This window comes from Hyperoodon ampullatus, assembly GCF_949752795.1.
Source record: "Hyperoodon ampullatus genome assembly, chromosome: 4".
NCBI lineage: Eukaryota > Metazoa > Chordata > Mammalia > Artiodactyla > Ziphiidae > Hyperoodon > Hyperoodon ampullatus.
Window position 1 is genome coordinate 47,361,393 of NC_136917.1, and position 16,903 is coordinate 47,378,295.

General features: G+C 44.9%; 1 protein-coding gene across 1 annotated transcript in view; it reads right to left on the reverse strand.

Moving 5' to 3' along the window:
• Nucleotides 1-661: 661 nt before the first annotated feature.
• The window catches only part of LOC307052780 (proton-coupled amino acid transporter 1), a gene marked incomplete at both ends in the record, with an annotated part of 41,989 nt that continues 25,747 nt past the window's right edge, over nt 662-16,903 (reverse strand). Inside the window, 2 exons of the mRNA XM_079703905.1 lie at nt 662-933; nt 10,772-10,941. Coding sequence (XP_079560031.1) covers nt 662-933; nt 10,772-10,941 — 442 coding nt within the window. The remainder of the gene's footprint in view (nt 934-10,771; nt 10,942-16,903) is intronic.

Sequence of the window (16,903 nt, forward strand, 5' to 3'; positions counted from 1 at the left end):
GCATTCCCACTGACTTCATCTAGGCCTGGCCTGGGCGAGGAGAAAACATGAGGCGAGAGACAGTAAAATTTTTAAATAAAGTGAGCTGTGCAACAGGAATAATTTGGATGAGGTGGGTCAGAAGGAGAAGGGCAGGCAGTAAGGGAGGAGGCGTGATCAGGGGAAAGAGTTGAAAAGTTCCGGGTTAAAATAAGTACAAATGGGGCTTCCCTGGTGGCGCATTGGTTGAGAGTCCGCCTGCCAATGCAGGGGACATGGGTTTGTGCCCCGGTCCGGGAAGATCCCACATGCTGCGGAGCGGCTGGGCCCATGAGCCATGGCCACTGAGCCTGCGCATCCAGATCCTGTGCTCCACAACGGGAGAGGCCACAACAGTGAGAGGCCCGCGTACCGCAAAAAAAAAAAAAAAAAAAAAAAAGCAAAAATAAGTACAAATGAACAGAGATGGCACTGCCCCTAGAGGTGCCTCCCACATATCTGCTGCCGACCCTCTACCCTGCCCTCATCCCTGTCTGGCTCAGGGAACCCAGGTGCCAGGTAAGGGTACGTGGATGGCAACCTTGCCTCTCCCCAGAGCCTGCACCCTACCTGAGGCTCTGGGGCCAGGTGCTGGGGAACATACAGGGCGGAGTGGGCCGGTGCAGGGAATGCACCCAGCCCGCTATACAAAGGCACTGGTGGAGTTGACGAAGATGGGAGCACTGCTGGGCTGGATCAGCTCGTAGAGGGTCACACACGTCCCCACCACAAAGCCCACGAAGCCCAGGAGGCTGATCAGGGCGTCCTTGACGATGGTGATGGGGCTCATGCCCTCTGAGTAGTAGGTGGAGATCTCCAGGAGGGGCGGGATGATGAGGGCCAGGGCACTGCTGCTCACGGAGCCCACCAGGGAGATGACCAGGTCCAGGCGGGGGATGAGGATGGCCAAGACGCCTGTGGGAGAGAGGACACGCCTGTTGATGACTGCCCAGAGCTGAGAGAGACTGCTTCGCTGTTCAGCAAATTTAGCAAGTGTTCTTCTCATAGTATGGAGAGCTCCAAGGAAGCTGAGACATCGTCCAGTCCAATCTCTCATTCCACAGATGAGAAAACTGATGCCTGGAGATGTGGCATGACCCGGGACTCACAGCAAGGATGGCAGAACCGGGACTGGAAACCAGATTTCCCAGCTTCACCTGCCACAGTCCTTGACTTCCACCTTTCTGAGGAAAAGGAACCAAATTACATTCCACGGTAACCTGGTCCTACCAAAGGAGAGCGAGTGGAGAGCAGAAGAGGAGGTGAACCTTTTCTGAGCGACGGCTCATCTTCTTACCACTGAGGGTACCTCCAACACAAACCACTCTACTTGAATGACAAGAAACGAAACAGGGAGAAAACCCTCCTTCTCCTGGAACGATCCCATGTCAGCCCCATTGCACAGAGTGTTTTCATACAGGGAAAGGAGAAGCAGGTCTGTGTGCAGGCCAACCTCAGAAGCAAGGCCCCCCATGATGACTGCGTCCCTGTGCCAGGACAAACCAGTGGCTCCCACACCTGAAACTCAGCCCAGGTGTGCACGAGGAAGGTGCAACTGATGATAAAAGTGAATGGGGAGGACTTCCCTGGTGGTCCAGTGGGTAAGACTCAGTGCTCCCAATGCAGAGGGCCCGGGTTCGATCCCTGGTCAGGGAACTAGTTCCCGCATACCGCAACTAAGAGCCCACATGCTGCAACTTAGGAGTCTACATGCTGCAGCTAAGAGGTCCGCATGCCGCAACTAAAGATCATGAGTGCTGCAACTAACACCCAGTGCAGCCAAAATTAAATAAATAAATACATATTTTTAAAAAGAAGGGCTTCCCTGGTGGCGCAGTGGTTGAGAGTCTGCCTGCCAATGCAGGGGACACGGGTTCGAGCCCTGGTCTGGGAGGATCCCACATGCCGCGGAGCAACTGGGCCCGTGAGCCACAACTACTGAGCCTGCGCGTCTGGAGCCTGTGCTCCGCAACGAGAGGCTGCGACAGTGAGAGGCCCGCACACTGCAATGAAGAGTGGCCCCTGCTCGCCGCAACTGGAGAAAGCCCTTGCGCAGCAACAAAGACCCAACACAGCCAAAAATAATAAATAAATAAATAAATTTATGGGGAAAAAAAAAAGAAACTGAATTGCCATTGCCATCCGGATTTATTGCTTGAAACACAAAAAACCTCCTGATGTGTTTTGCTAAAAAAAAAAAAGATGAGTGGGGGCTGCATGATGAAACGCCATCGGCTTCCAGAGCACACCAGCACCTGTACCACCAGCCAGCTTGGGGGTGAAGGCCAATGTTTCACAGGTTTATTGAGGATTATGCCCTCTGGAATTAGGCACTTGTGTGTGAACCCTGGCTCTGCCTTGAGTGACACATGGCTCCTTTCTATTTTCCAGTGTTCTTGTTGGCAAAACAGGGATACAAAAAGCTCTTACATCACAGAGATGTTGAGATGATCAAAGGAGATTACACAGGCACTTAACTAGAGTCCTGGTGTACAACAGGCACATAATACCATTAATATTATTCATCACTAGTATATATCTTGTTGCTTATGGAAAGTGCATTGTTAACTCGTTAGTCATCGAATGTATTTTGATGGATTGTCTTCCCCGCTGCGGGGCTCCAGCCGGAGGTCCTGGGCATTGAGACAGCGATCCAGGGCACATCAGTCACCTCACTGATCCCTATGAGAGACTCACACTAGACACGGGGGTTTCAGTTCTAACTTCATTTCATAAAGCAGAAATGTAGTTAAATTGCTCTAAGGAAGGCATCACAGTGGTGAGAGGCCAGAACGTCTGTATTGGCCGGAGTCCAATACAGCCTTTTTACCCTCCAGATGGATTGTCTGAATCGATCGCTGCTTCTTTGGCTGAGCACCAGACGAAAGCAGTGGGCTGCATTTAGAGGCCAGGCTTTATGAGAAACACCTACTTCTTAACTGGAATACCACTCCATGCAGTAAAGGGAGAGGCATGCTGGGAGCCGGGATTTAGCAGGGGAGGAGCAGGGTCACGTCACCTGTCTTACACTCACTCTGCAGCTGTGCTGTCCGATAACGCCGTGGTCACTAGCTATCTAAATCTAAATGAATTCAGTTCCCCAATCACACTGGCCACATTGCAAGGACTCAACTGCCACCTGTGCCTAGTGGCTACTGTCCTGGAGAGCACACCTAGAACACTCCCATCACACAGACCGCCTAGTGTCTAGTAGACAGCACTGGGAAGCATCCACTCACTGAGCTGAATTTCCCTCCGCTCCACGGGTACGGAACTCCACAACATTATTATGGTTGCTGTGGAAGGAAAGGTCCAAAGAATTTAAATGATAGAAAGTGACAGAGCTGGGACAGAGTCCAGGACCTCAAGCCCCTGCTACAGTCACATCATAGACCTGATGATCAAGAAAATACAGAATGGGACTTCCCTGGTGGTGCAGTGGTTAAGAATCTGCCTGCCAATGCAGGGGACACGGGTTCGAGTCCTGGTCCGGGAAGATCCCACATGCCACAGAGCAACTAAGCCCATGTGCCATGACTACTGAGCCTGCGCTCTAGAGCCCGCAAGCCACAACTACTGAGTCCAAGCACCACAACTACTGAAGCCCACGCGCTCTAGGGCCTGCATGTTGCAACCACTGAGCCTGCGTGCTGCAACTACTGAAGCCCGTGCACCTAGAGCCTGTGCTCCACAACAAGAGAAGCCACCGCAGTGAGAAGCCCGCACACCGCAATGAAGTAGCCCCCGCTCAGTGCAACTAGAGAAAGCCCATGCACAGCAACGAAGACCCAATACAGCCAACAAAGAAAATACAGAATGATACATTCAGCAGGAGGGAGAACAGGGGATCTGGCTGATCGGCGGAAAGATCCTGTCTGTGAAGAACTGGGGGAGTCTGATATCAGGTTAGCTTTCCCAGGGATGCACCACAATCGTGTGGTAAGAGAATCCGGGAAAGGTCAGCCCTGACCTCTCTCTGCTTTGTAGAGGACACCAGACAAGGATTTTGAAGCCTGGATAACAAAAGGGGGTGCAAGGAAAATGAGTTTCAGATCTGCCTCTGCCGCCCAGGGTTTTATAGCCCTGGGGCAATCCCTTCCTCTTTCTTTCTTCTATATTCAACCATCATGGCAATTATCCATGAATACCCTCAGTGTTCTGAAGCCTTCAGAAAGTCTAAAAAAAGGATAAGCTTTTAACTTGCTCTGCAAGTTAATAATAGTCTGTTTCAGCCTTTAGTTATTTCTAAATAGAGTTGGTGATGTCCCTCAAACCTTCAGGGTTGAATATGGAGGAAAGTTGGAAGTGAAGTGTCTGTAGGCTGATGACAAAATGGCATTCTCATCATGGATAACCTGACGCTCAACAAATGCTGATCTGCTGTGTGACCTGGAATAAGACACTTGCCCTCTCTGGGGTCTGGGTCTCTCTCTGCCTAATGTTTAACCACACAGTGGTGGCTCCAGGTGTTCCAGTTTGGGTGAGCAGTGGGGTGGAAACAGCTGAGGCAGCCATCAGACCTAAGCCTGGGTGTGGTTAAGGGTCTGGATTCAGAACCTAGGCTCCAATCCACCAATGACCAGCCAGTTTCTTAACCTGTTTAAGACTCATCTCCCAGTACTGCTAAAAAGGGATGGTCAAATGAGATCATTCACGTAAAGAACTTAGAGTACTACACACATAACAAGTGCTTCATACGTGTTAGCTAATAGCATCACCCGTCTCTGCTCAGTAGTAGGCTGTGTGTGACCTGGGGGGAAATCAGTTCCCATTCTGAGCCTCAGTTCATTTACCCATGAAGTATGGTGATTGTATTAATATTGGATGATCACTCAAGTCACACTCGACTCTGAAATTTTAAGGAACTGTGCAATGCAGATTTAGTCACGTAGGAATGTGTTCTGGGATATGTCCCTCAATTCACCGTCAACTGGGAAGCAACGTGCGCTGCTCCAGAGTGGTAGAGCGGAGAGACGGGATTCCCCTCTAAGAACACATGGTTGGGCCGAAAACGTAGCTTCTAGCCTGCCTGCTTTTGTACTGTTAAAGGAAGTGTGAGTTATTCCTCCTGGTCCCCAGGATGCTCCAGCCCACTCAAGAGAAGGGAGGGTTTTAGCAGAGACAATGAGCCCCTGGAGGAGATAAGTCAGAGGATCCGACCAGCCCTCCCAGCTCTGACAGTCTGTCCTCTCCCTTCCCTCTCTCGTATTAGCCTGGAGGACAGATGGGTACTTCATGATACGAGTTAAGTGAAGTCACTCGTGCTCCACTCTGATAAGAATTAAGTGAAAACAGAAACAGAAGCTTGTGAGATCAGAATCTTTTCTGATTGGATGGAGATGTTCCATTTCATCATGACTTTAAAAAGCAATCTAAACACTTGTTCTTGTTTTTACTACAACAGATATACAAGATAAGTATGTTTAGCAAAAATATCCTTAAGAGAAATATTTTTAAAAGGGCAAAACTTTTCTTTTAAAGCCAGGACCACAGGGTTGCAAACGGAGCACTGTCTTCCTGTCCTAGCTGGACTGGATATTTAGCTGAACCAAAATACAGCCTGACACTGGAGAAAGATAATGGGGGAAGAAGGCGGGAAGAGTGAGCCTCCCACTAATACACTGGGGGAAGAGGAAGAGAAAGGGACCCAAACTGAGGGCTCACTAGCCAAGGCATCTGTTTACCGCAAGGTAAAATGTGGCAAACTAGTTTTCACTAATTCCAGAGATGGGAATCAGTACTTGGGAAAGATACAGGAGCAACTAAAACCTCTTCTAGCACTGAATGTCTTTACTCCATGAGTTAAAATAAAGCCCTCTAGAAAGAGAAACTCAAGAAGGCAGAGATCTCAGGAAGCAGCCAACTGGGAATACCCTATCCCTACTCCCCCACGAAAAGAGCACCCCATGCAAAGAGGAAGACCACAAACTCCCAACTGGCAGTTGCCAGACCTCTGCATTAGCCTAGCTGTGGCATGAACAGAAAGGGGGCCCTGAGGACAACCAGACCACATGATTAGTGAAGAGGGCTCCAGTGGTATTACAAAACATCTTCCCTTTGGGTTAAGAAACACTGAAAATGTGACTTTAACTGCTGAAGCAGCAGGAGGCCAATGGCCATGTTCAGAGAAGGAACTGATTGGGATTCTGGAGCCTGTGGTTGTAGACCAGCAGCAGAAAGAGTTGGCTTATGCACAAGAGGAGAGAAAGCACTTTAGAGACAAACACGCACTGACAGAAATCCCTTGGACACTTACAGCTCCTGTGTCCAGAAGTGCTTACTGCTATTTATTATGATCAACGCTGGTGAGGCCCACCTGTGTGACTCTTAAATTGCTAGAAATCTGCCTTTAAAATTAATAGCAGCCTTGGACAGGATATACAATTTCATTTAGTGGGAGTATAAATTTTAAAAATAATACAAAAGCACGGGAAACAACTTACATGTCCAACATTAATGGAATAGTTTAGTAAATACAATTCATCAATAAAATGGAATACCATGCAGTCATAAAAATATTTATGAAGGATATGTATATTCATGATGTAATTTTAAACAAAATGCAAAAGGGAAAGTTATATGTACACTAGGATTGCAACTTTTTGTAAAAAGCGCCCATGACGGACTTCCCTAGTGGCGCAGTGGTTAAGAATCCACCTGCCAATGCAGGGGACACAGGTTTGAGCCCTGGTCCGGGAAGATCCCAAATGCCACAGAGCAACTAAGCCCGTGCGCCATAACTACTAAGCCTGTGCTCTAGAGCCTGCGAGCCACAACTACTGAGCCCACGTGCTGCAACTACTGAAGCCCGTGCGCCCAGAGCCGGTTCTCCACAAGAGAAGCCACTGCAATGAGAAGCCTGCGCACCACAACAAAGAGCAGCCCCCACTCGCCGCAACTGGAGAAAGCCCACGTGCAGTAACGAAGACCCAACGCAGCCAAAAATAAATAAAATTTTAAAAAAGAAAAAAAAAAGCGCCCATGAGGATTAACACAGAAGATAAAATGCAAGAAAAATTATTTTAAGTCACTGGGATATTGAGTCATTTTTACTTACTCCAGATCTAGACAGTCTTCACGTGTTTTTACATTAACTTTCTTTTTTCGAGCAATACTTTGGTAGAAATTTAAAATCAGGCTCAAAGTAGTTGTGCAGCATCACAGAATTTTAGACATGAGGCGATCAGATACACTTTATATCTTACAGATGAAGAAGCTGAAGCCTTGCGACCATCCCCGCAGTGGGGACAGGGGGCACGGTGTACAGGTATTAATGCTGCTGCCCTTTTTCTTTATAGCTGCAAGACTGAGACGTGTAAAAGGCCAAAAGGCATTGAAAAACCGCTTTGTTTGGACCTGGAAGCTTCATGCTCTAAAGGGTCTGGCTGCTTGGAATGTTTTACATTCTAGTCTAAACAGGCTTCTTAATTGAGATGGTTTTGTTGTTATTCTATCTTCAATAACAGGTTTGTGACATTCTCATACCTAACTGAAATAAAATGCTTCAAGTGGCAAATGCCACAGAGAATCAGTTCGAACCACTGAAGGACAGGTTAGGGCCTCAAGGAATCCAAAGAAACTACTCTTCGTACAGCCCCGGTTGCCCTCAGGTGGAGCCAGCCTCTTCCAGCCTCTTGTTCTACACAAGTTCTGTACATAAGGTGGCCTGCTAAGTCTGCATGTCCAAACATACAGGCTGGAAGTAACTACTGTCCCACATGAAATCATAAGAAAATGAGCACCAGTCTCTGACGTGTGTTATTTTCCTTTCCTCTCCTCTCCAACAGTGTGAAATTAAGCATCAAAAAGTAGACACAGGGCTTCCCTGGTGGCACAGTGGTTAAGAATCTGCCTGCCAACGCAGGGAACACGGGTTCGATCCCTGGTACGGGAAGATCCCATATGCCGCAGAGTAATTAAACCCGTGCACCACAACTACTGAGCCTGCGCTCTAGAGTCCATGAGCCACAACTACTGAGCCCACGAGCCACAACTACTGAAGCCCACGTGCCTAGAGCCCGAGCTCTGCGACGAGAGAAGCCACCACAATGAGAAGCCCACTCACCGCAACGAAGAGTAGCCCCCGCTCGCCGTAACTAGAGAAAGCCCGCGTGCAGCAATGAAGACCCAACACAGCCAAAATTAAATAAATAAATAAATCTATTAAAAAAAAAAAGTAGACACAGCCATCTTTGGTGGATGGGGAAGAGTGGTGAGAAGGTTGAATTCCAAGTGGAAAAAAAAATGAGGCTGGACCAAATGCTCCTGCTTTCCTTGGGGATGAGGGTGAGGAAGAGGACAGAAAGTTGAGAAAATGACAAGAAAATACCCAAAATAGCAAAAAAATAAGCTGCCATTAAAATTTATAGGTATAATTGAAAACAATCAGTTATATCAAAGATCTAAAATCGTATACCAATTAACCTTCTGCAAAAGGATCTGAAGGTACAGAGAAACAAAAACAAATGAACTCAGATAAATGCAATTAAGTTGGTGCTACAGTAAAATGCCTCTCCTGAATCCCACAATTACTTCACAGTCTCCAGGGAAAGCAAGAGAAGCCTAGGGCTGGGAGATGATGGGGTTGCCCCCTTTAATAGGATGACAATGTAAGGCTAAGTTACAAGCGACCACAGAAGAAGGGAAAAACAACCCAATGTGCTTGAAGATCAAAAGCGGCTCATGTCATCTGAGAGTCACGCTGTAGAAGGGAGGTGAGGCCCACAGACAGTGCCAGGAAAAGCAAAGCGAAAACCAAGAGGCATCTAAGGATAGTATGAGGTCTGTGAATCAGAGACTGCTGGTTCCTGCGGGGCGCAGCAGAGAGGAACCTGGCAGGAAGCGCGACATATGGTAGCGGAGGCTAAGCCAGGCTTGAGAAGAAAATGGGGCGGTGAGAGGAGTCAGGGCCAGCTCAGTGCCCCAGCTCTTCCGGCAGGGACAGCACATTGTACCTAGACAGACCTACCTTCTCTCAAGGAACCACTCTGAAACAAAGCCCATTATTTGAGCTATCCCTATCCTTTCTTCCAACGCCCCTTGGATTCAAGAATCAGGGCACTGAGAGTTGACATTATGAACACTTTTCACGTGGAAGCTGTCTCTTCCACACTCAGAGCTAATCCATCCATAGAGGAAACATACATATTTGATCAAAGTCTCCAGAGTTGCCAGCAGGAGACAGGAGTAAAATCTAGAAGAGTCCAAGCATCCCATTTATCACGCATTAAGGCAATTTACTGGAAAAGCAAGCTATATCACATTCCTTCCTTTCAGTCGCTTTGGGGCAGCAGTGGCCTGCAGACAGTGGGTTGTTTCTCTAGGCTGGTCTAGGAGAGAGCTGGAAGGGCTATCAAATAAAGGCTACAAGAAGTCAGATTCTTGGTTGCCATCAGCTCTCTGGGGCTGGGGAATCCAAGGTACCCACGATCCTACCCAGGTCCACCCTATAAGAAATCTTCAGCAGGAGAGCTGCCCAAGATTAAGGTCAAGGGACAGTCTTTAGTTCCTCAGCTCCAGTGAGTTTTTTCCACGCAGATCCAGGATGCTGAGCTTCCACCCACTGTCCTAGAAGTAATATCAGGAAGACCACTGCAGGTGGCTTGAGGAGGTCCATTCCAGGATGGGCACTAGTCTGATCCCCACATTTGCTTGGGTAAGGATGGACAGCCTCTTCCCTGTCCTCCTCTTGCTAACGGTTAACCAATAAAGTCATTTCTGACTTTCCATACTATGAGTGCATGCTAGACAACATTCACATCATTCATCCCTAAAACATTCCATTCTGGTCTAATTAAAAAATCACATAGACCTATCTTTACTCCAAAGACAGAGGCTTGGATTGGATAATTTAAAGGAAGTCCCAGGGAAGTCTCAATATAATAAGGAAAGACGTTTCTTTTCCAAAAAAGAAAAAAAAGAAAAAAAAAAAAAAAACCTTAAACACAGCCAAAAAGAGAAATCTATGATTCAAGCATTCAATTTGGAAAGAAACTGCTAATTGCCTAGAAATTTAAATTAGATATCACAGACCAATTTATTCAAGGATTCTCTATTCTATCAATTCACAGAATCTTCCCCAAAAAAAGAATTTATTTTTATTTTTGAACTTATACCAGTTTTAACCAAGAGCAAATAGGGTGATATCTCGTCTCTCAACTCACGCTCCTGGGTGTGTGGTCAGCGAAGAGGAATAAAACACAAAGTGATAAGTCACACACCTAGGTTAATCAACAGAAATTTTCTAAGAAATACATTTTAGTTAAGACCAACATCCAAAAGTGTCTAGAATAGTATCAAAGCAGTCTCAAAATGAAATCTAAGGAATAGACTGTCACACTGGAAACACAATTATTTGAAAAAACAAACAAACATACACCTGCTATCAAAGTAACCTATAGTACTCATTATGCATATGGGTTAAATGGCTCTTTTAAACTTTTGTCATATTTCATACGGAATAGTAATAGTGCATGTTTAGCATGAGTTATGACCATTACCATTGCATTTTAGGCCATATCTATGAATAAAGCACCGTTTCCATTCCCGTGTCCTTTAGAGCACATCTATATTCAATTCACTCCCTTCATGGACGTGCGTCAACTCTGAAGCTGACACTGCACCCCAAGTTCTCTGCTCACACAGCACTGGACATTTCACTATGATACAAGTTCTCTCTCATGAAAGCCCTGGGGACTCGGTGCCCTCAGGAAGAAAGAAAACAGACAAGGCAATGATCTTGTCCTCTACTCACACGTCAGGCAGACCAGCATGGTGCGCATGGACAGGTCTATCACCAGCTCGCAATGCTCAGGCGCACGGGCCACGAAGAAGGGGATGATGATCTCGGCCGGGACGTAGAACTGGAGGGCATAGGTGAAGAAGATGCCGATGGAATAGAGCAGCTTAACTGACTGGTACAGCCTGCAGAGAGAGCCGAGACACGTTCAGAGCCAGCTCTGCACACTCAGACACCAGCAATGAGAGTGCAAAACAGTCCCAAGGTGATTTGGCCATATCTCTCCAAGTTATAAGCGCACGTGTCCTTTGGACAAGCAATTTCAGGTCTAGGGATTTATCTTGTAGATACACTTACACATGCGCACATAAACTTACATAAAAATATGTCGTTGCAGCATTATTTAAGTCTGAAAGACTCAAAAGAGTTTAAATGTTAATCAGTGGGGAATTGGTTAAACAGATCATGGTACCCCCATATAACTGTTAAAAAGTAGGAGATAAAACTCCAGGCGCTGATATGGTACGAGCTCCACGATATATGATGAAGTGAAAAAAGCATGAAGCAGAACAGTGTCAACAGTATGGTACCAACTGTCTAAAAAAGGAAAAAGAGGGAAAAACACTCCCCTTCACACACACATACATGTGACATTCTTACATACACCAAACATCTTCAGGAGGAAACATAAGAAACTGGTAATATGGTTGTCCCTGAAATGGAAAATTGTAAAACTGGGGTCCTGGAGAGGCAAGTGGAAACTTAACATTTTCTGTATGCCCTTTGAACATTTGGAGTCTTTTCCACAGGCATATATCCTTTCAAAAATAAAAACAATTAAAAATACAATGTGGAGGAGCTTCAAGATGGTGGAAGAGTAAGACGCGGAGATCACCTCCCTCTCCACAAATACGTCAGAAATACATCTACACGTGGAACAACTCCTACAGAACATCTACCGAACGCTGGCAGAAGACCTCAGACTTCCCAAAAGGCAAGAAACTCCCCACGTACCTGGGTAAGGCAAAAGAAAAAAGAGACAAAAGAATAGGGACAGGACCTGTACCTCTGGGAGGGAGCTGTGAAGGAGGAAAGGTTTCCACACACTAGGAAGCTTCGGAGCCACGGAAGAGAGCACAAGCAACAGGGGTGCAGAGGGCAAAGCGGAGAGATTCCCACACAGACCATCGGTGCTGACCAGCGCTCACCAGCCCGAGAGGCTTGTCTGCTCGCCTGCCCGGGAGGGCAGGGGCTGGGAGCTGAAGCTCGGGCTTTGGAGTGCAGGGAGAGGACTGGCGGTGTGAACACAGCCTGAAGGGGTTAGTGAACCATGGCTAGCCGGGAGGGAGACCGGGGAAAGGTCTGGAGCTGCCTAACATGCAAGCGGCTTTTTCTTCCCTCTGTTTCCTGGTGCAGGAGGAGAGGGGATTAAGAGCGCTGCTTAAAGGAGCTCCAGAGACGGGTGCAAGCCGCGGCTACCAGCGCGGACCCCAGAGACGGGCATGAGATGCTAAGGCTGCTGCTGCAGCCACCAAGAAGCCTATGTGCGAGCACAGGTCACTATCCACACCTCCCCTTCCGGGAGCCTGTGCAGCCCGCCACTGCCAGGGTCCCGGGATCCAGGGAAAACTGCCCCGGGAGAACACATGGCGCACCTCAGGCTTCTGCAACGTCACGCCAGGCTCTGCCGCCGCAGGCTCGCCCCGCATCCGTACCCCTCCCTCCCCCTGGCCTGAGTGAGCCAGAGCCCCCGAAGCAGCAGCTCCTTTAACCCCGTCCTGTCTGAGTGAAGAACAGACGCGCTTAGGCGACCTACACGCAGAGGCGGGGCCAAATCCAAAGCTGAGCCACAGCTGTGAGCACAAAGAAGAGAAAGGGAAATCTCTCCCAGCAGCCTCAGGAGCAGCGGATTAAATCTCCACAATCAACTTGATGTACCCTGCATCTGTGGAATACCTGAATAGACAACAAATCATACCAAATTGAGGAGGTGGACTTTGAGAGCAAGATTTATTACTTTTTCCCCTTTTCCTCTTTTTGTGAGTGTGTATGTGTATGCTTCTGTGTGTGATTTTGTCTGTATAGCTTTGCTTTTACCATTTGTCCTAGGGTTCTGTCTGTCCGTTTTTTTTGTTTTTTCTTACTTTTTAAAAATTTTTTCTTAATAATTTTTTATTTTAATAACTTTATTTTATTTTACTTTATTTTATTTTATTTTATCTTCTTTCTATCTTTCTTTCTATTTTTTCTCCCTTTTATTCTGAGCCGTGTGGATGAAAGGTTCTTGGTGCTCCAGCCAGGAGTCAGTGCTGTCTGTGCCTCTGAGGTGGGAGAGCCAACTTCAGGACACTGGTCCACAAGAGACCTCCAAGCTCCACGTAATATCAAATGGCAAAAATCTCCCAGAGATCTCCATCTCAACGCCAAGACCCAGCTTCAATCAGTGACCAGCAAGCTACAGTGCTGGACACCCTATGCCGAACAACTAGCAAGACAGGAACACAACCCCATCCATTAGCAGAGAGGCTGCCTAAAATCATAATAAGTCCACAGACACCCCAAAACACACCACCAGATGTGGACCTGCCCACCAGAAAGACAAGATCCAGCCTCATCCACCAGAACACAGGCACTAGTCCCCTCCACCAGAAAGCCTACACAACCCACTGAACCAACCTTAGCCACTGGGAGCAGACACCAAAAACAATGGGAACTATGAACCTGCAGCCTGAGAAAGGGAGACCCTAAACACAGTAAGATAAGCAAAATGAGAAGACAGAAAAACACACAGCAGATGAAGGAGCAATGTAAAAACACATCAGACCTAACGAATGAAGAGGAAATAGGCAGTCTACCTGAAAAAGAATTCAGAATAATGATAGTAAAGATGATACAAAATCTTGGAAATAGAATAGAGAAAATACAAGAAACGTTTAACAAGGACCTAGAAGAACTAAAGAGCAAACAAACAATGATGAACAACACAATAAATGAAATTTAAAATTTTCTAGAAGGGATTAATAGCAGAATAACTGAGGCAGAAAAACGGATAAGTGACCTGGAAGATAAAATAGTGGAAATAACTACTGCAGAGCAGCATAAAGAAAAAAGAATGAAAAGAATGGAGGACACTCTCAGAGACCTCTGGGACATTAAACACACCAACATTCGAATTATAGGGGGCCCAGAAGAAGAAGAGAAAAAGAAAGGGACTGAGAAAATATTTGAAGAGATTATAGTTTAAAACTTCCCTAATATGGGAAAGGAAATAGTTAATCAAGTCCAGGAAGCACAGAGAGTCCCATACAGGATAAACCCAAGGAGAAACACGCCAAGACACATATTAATCAAACTATCCAAAATTAAATACAAAGAACAAATATTAAAAGCAGCAAGGGAAAAACAACAAATACCACACAAGGGAATCCCCATAAGGTTAACAGCTGATCTTTCAGCAGAAACTCTGCAAGCCAGAAGGGACTGGCAGGACATATTTAAAGTGATGAAGGAGAAAAACCTACAACCAAGATTACTCTACCCAGCAAGGATCTCACTCAGATGTGATGGAGGAATTAAAACCTTTATAGACAAGCAAAGCTAAGAGAATTCAGCACCACCAAACCAGCTTTACAACAAATGCTAAAGGAACTTCCCTAGGCAGGAAACACAAGAGAAGGAGAAGACCTAGAAAAACAAACCCAAAACAATTAAGAAAATGGGAATAGGAACATACATATCAATAATTACCTTAAATGTAAATGGATTAAATGCTCCAGCCAAAAGACATAGACTGGCTGAATGGATACAAAAACAAGACCCATATATATGCTGTCTACGAGAGACCCACTTCAGGCCTAGGGACACATACAGACTGAAAGTGAGGGGATGGAAAAAGATATTCCATGTAAATGGAAATCAAAAGAAAGCTGGAGTAGCAATTCTCATATCAGACAAAATAGACTTTAAAATAAAGACTATTACAAGAAACCAAGGACACTACATCATGATCAATGGATCGATCCAAGAAGAAGATATAACAATTGTAAATATTTATGCACCCAACAGAGGAGCACCTCAATACATAAGGCAAATACTAACAGCCATAAAAGGGGAAATCGACAGAAACACATTCATAGTAGGGGACTTTAACACCCCACTTTCACCAATGGACAGATCATCCAAAATGAAAATAAATAAGGAAACACAAGCTTTAAATAATACATTAAACAAGAAGGACTTAATTGATATTTATAGGACTTTCCATCCAAAAACAACAGAATACACATTCTTCTCAAGTGCTCATGGAACATTCTCCAGGATAGATCATATCCTGGGTCACAAATCAAGCCTCAGTAAATTTAAGAACATTGAAATTGTATCAAGTATCTTTTTTGACCACAATGCATTGAGACTAGATATCAATTACAGGAAAAAAATCTGTAAAAAATACAAGCACATGGAGGCTAAACAATACACTACTTAATAACTAAGAGATCACTGAAGAAATCAAAGAGGAAATCAAAAACTACCTATAAACAAATGACAATGAAAACATGGCAACCCAAAACCTATGGGATGCAGCAAAAGCAGTTCTAAGAGGGAAGTTTATAGAAATACAATCCTACCTTAAGAAACAAGAAACATCTCAAATAAACAACCTAACCTTACACCTAAAGCAATCAGAGAAAGAAGAACAAAAAACCCCCAAAGTTAGCAGAAGGAAAGAAATCATAAAGATCAGATCAGAAATAAATGAAAAAGAAATGAAGGAAACGATAGCAAAGATCAATAAAACTAAAAACTGGTTCTTTGAGAAGATAAACAAAATTGATAAACCATTAGCCAGACTCATCAAGGAAAAAAGGGAGAAGACTCAAATCAATAGAATTAGAAATGAAAAAGGAGAAGTAACAACTGACACTGCAGAAATACAAAGGATCATGAGAGATTACTACAAGCAACTCTATGCCAATAAAATGGACAACCTGGAAGAAATAGACAAATTCTTAGAAATGCACAACCTGCGGAGACTGAACCAGGAAGAAATAGAAAATATGAACAGACCAATCACAAGCACTGAAATTGAAACTGTGATTAAAAATCTTCCAACAAACAAAAGCCCAGGACCAGATGCCTTCACAGGCAAATTCTATCAAACATTTAGAGAAGAGCTAACACCTATTCTTCTCAAACTCTTCCAAAATATAGCAGAGGGAGGAACACTCCCAAACTCATTCTACGAGGCCACCATCACCCTGATACCAAAACCAGACAAAGATGTCACAAAGAAAGAAAACTACAGGCCAATATCACTGATGAACATAGATGCAAATATCCTCAACAAAACACTAGCAAACAGAATCCAACAGCACATTAAAAGGATCATACACCGTGGTCAAGTGGGGTTTTATCCCAGGAATGCAAGGATTCTTCAATATATGCAAATCAATCAATGTGATATACAATATTAACAAATTGAAAGAGAAAACCATATGATCATCTCAATCGATGCAGAGAAAGCTTTCAACAAATTCAACACCCATTTATGATAAAAACCCTGCAGAAAGTAAGCATAGAGGGAAGTTTCCTCAACATAATAAAGGCCATATATGACAAAGCCACAGCCAACATTGTCCTCAATGGTGAAAAACAGAAATCATTTCCACTAAGATCAGGAACCAGACAAGGTTGCCCACTCTCACCACTCTTATTCAACATAGTTTTGGAAGTTTTAGCCACAGCAATCAGAGAAGAAAAAGAAATAAAAGGAATCCAAATCGGAAAAGAAGAAGTAAAGCTGTCACTGTTTGCAGATGACATGATACTATACATAGAGAATCCTAAAGATGCTACCAGAAAACTACTAGAGCTAATCAATGAATTTGGTAAAGTAACAGGATACAAAATTAATGCACAGAAATCTCTAGCATTCCTATACACTAATGATGAAAAATCTGAAAGTGAAATTAAGAAAACACTCCCATTTACCATTGCAAGAAAAACAATAAAATATCTAGGAATAAACCTACCTAAGGAGACAAAAGACCTGTATGCAGAAAATTATAAGACACTGATGAAAGAAATTAAAGATAATACAAGTAGATGGAGAGATATACCATGTTCTTGGATTGGAAGAATCAACATTGT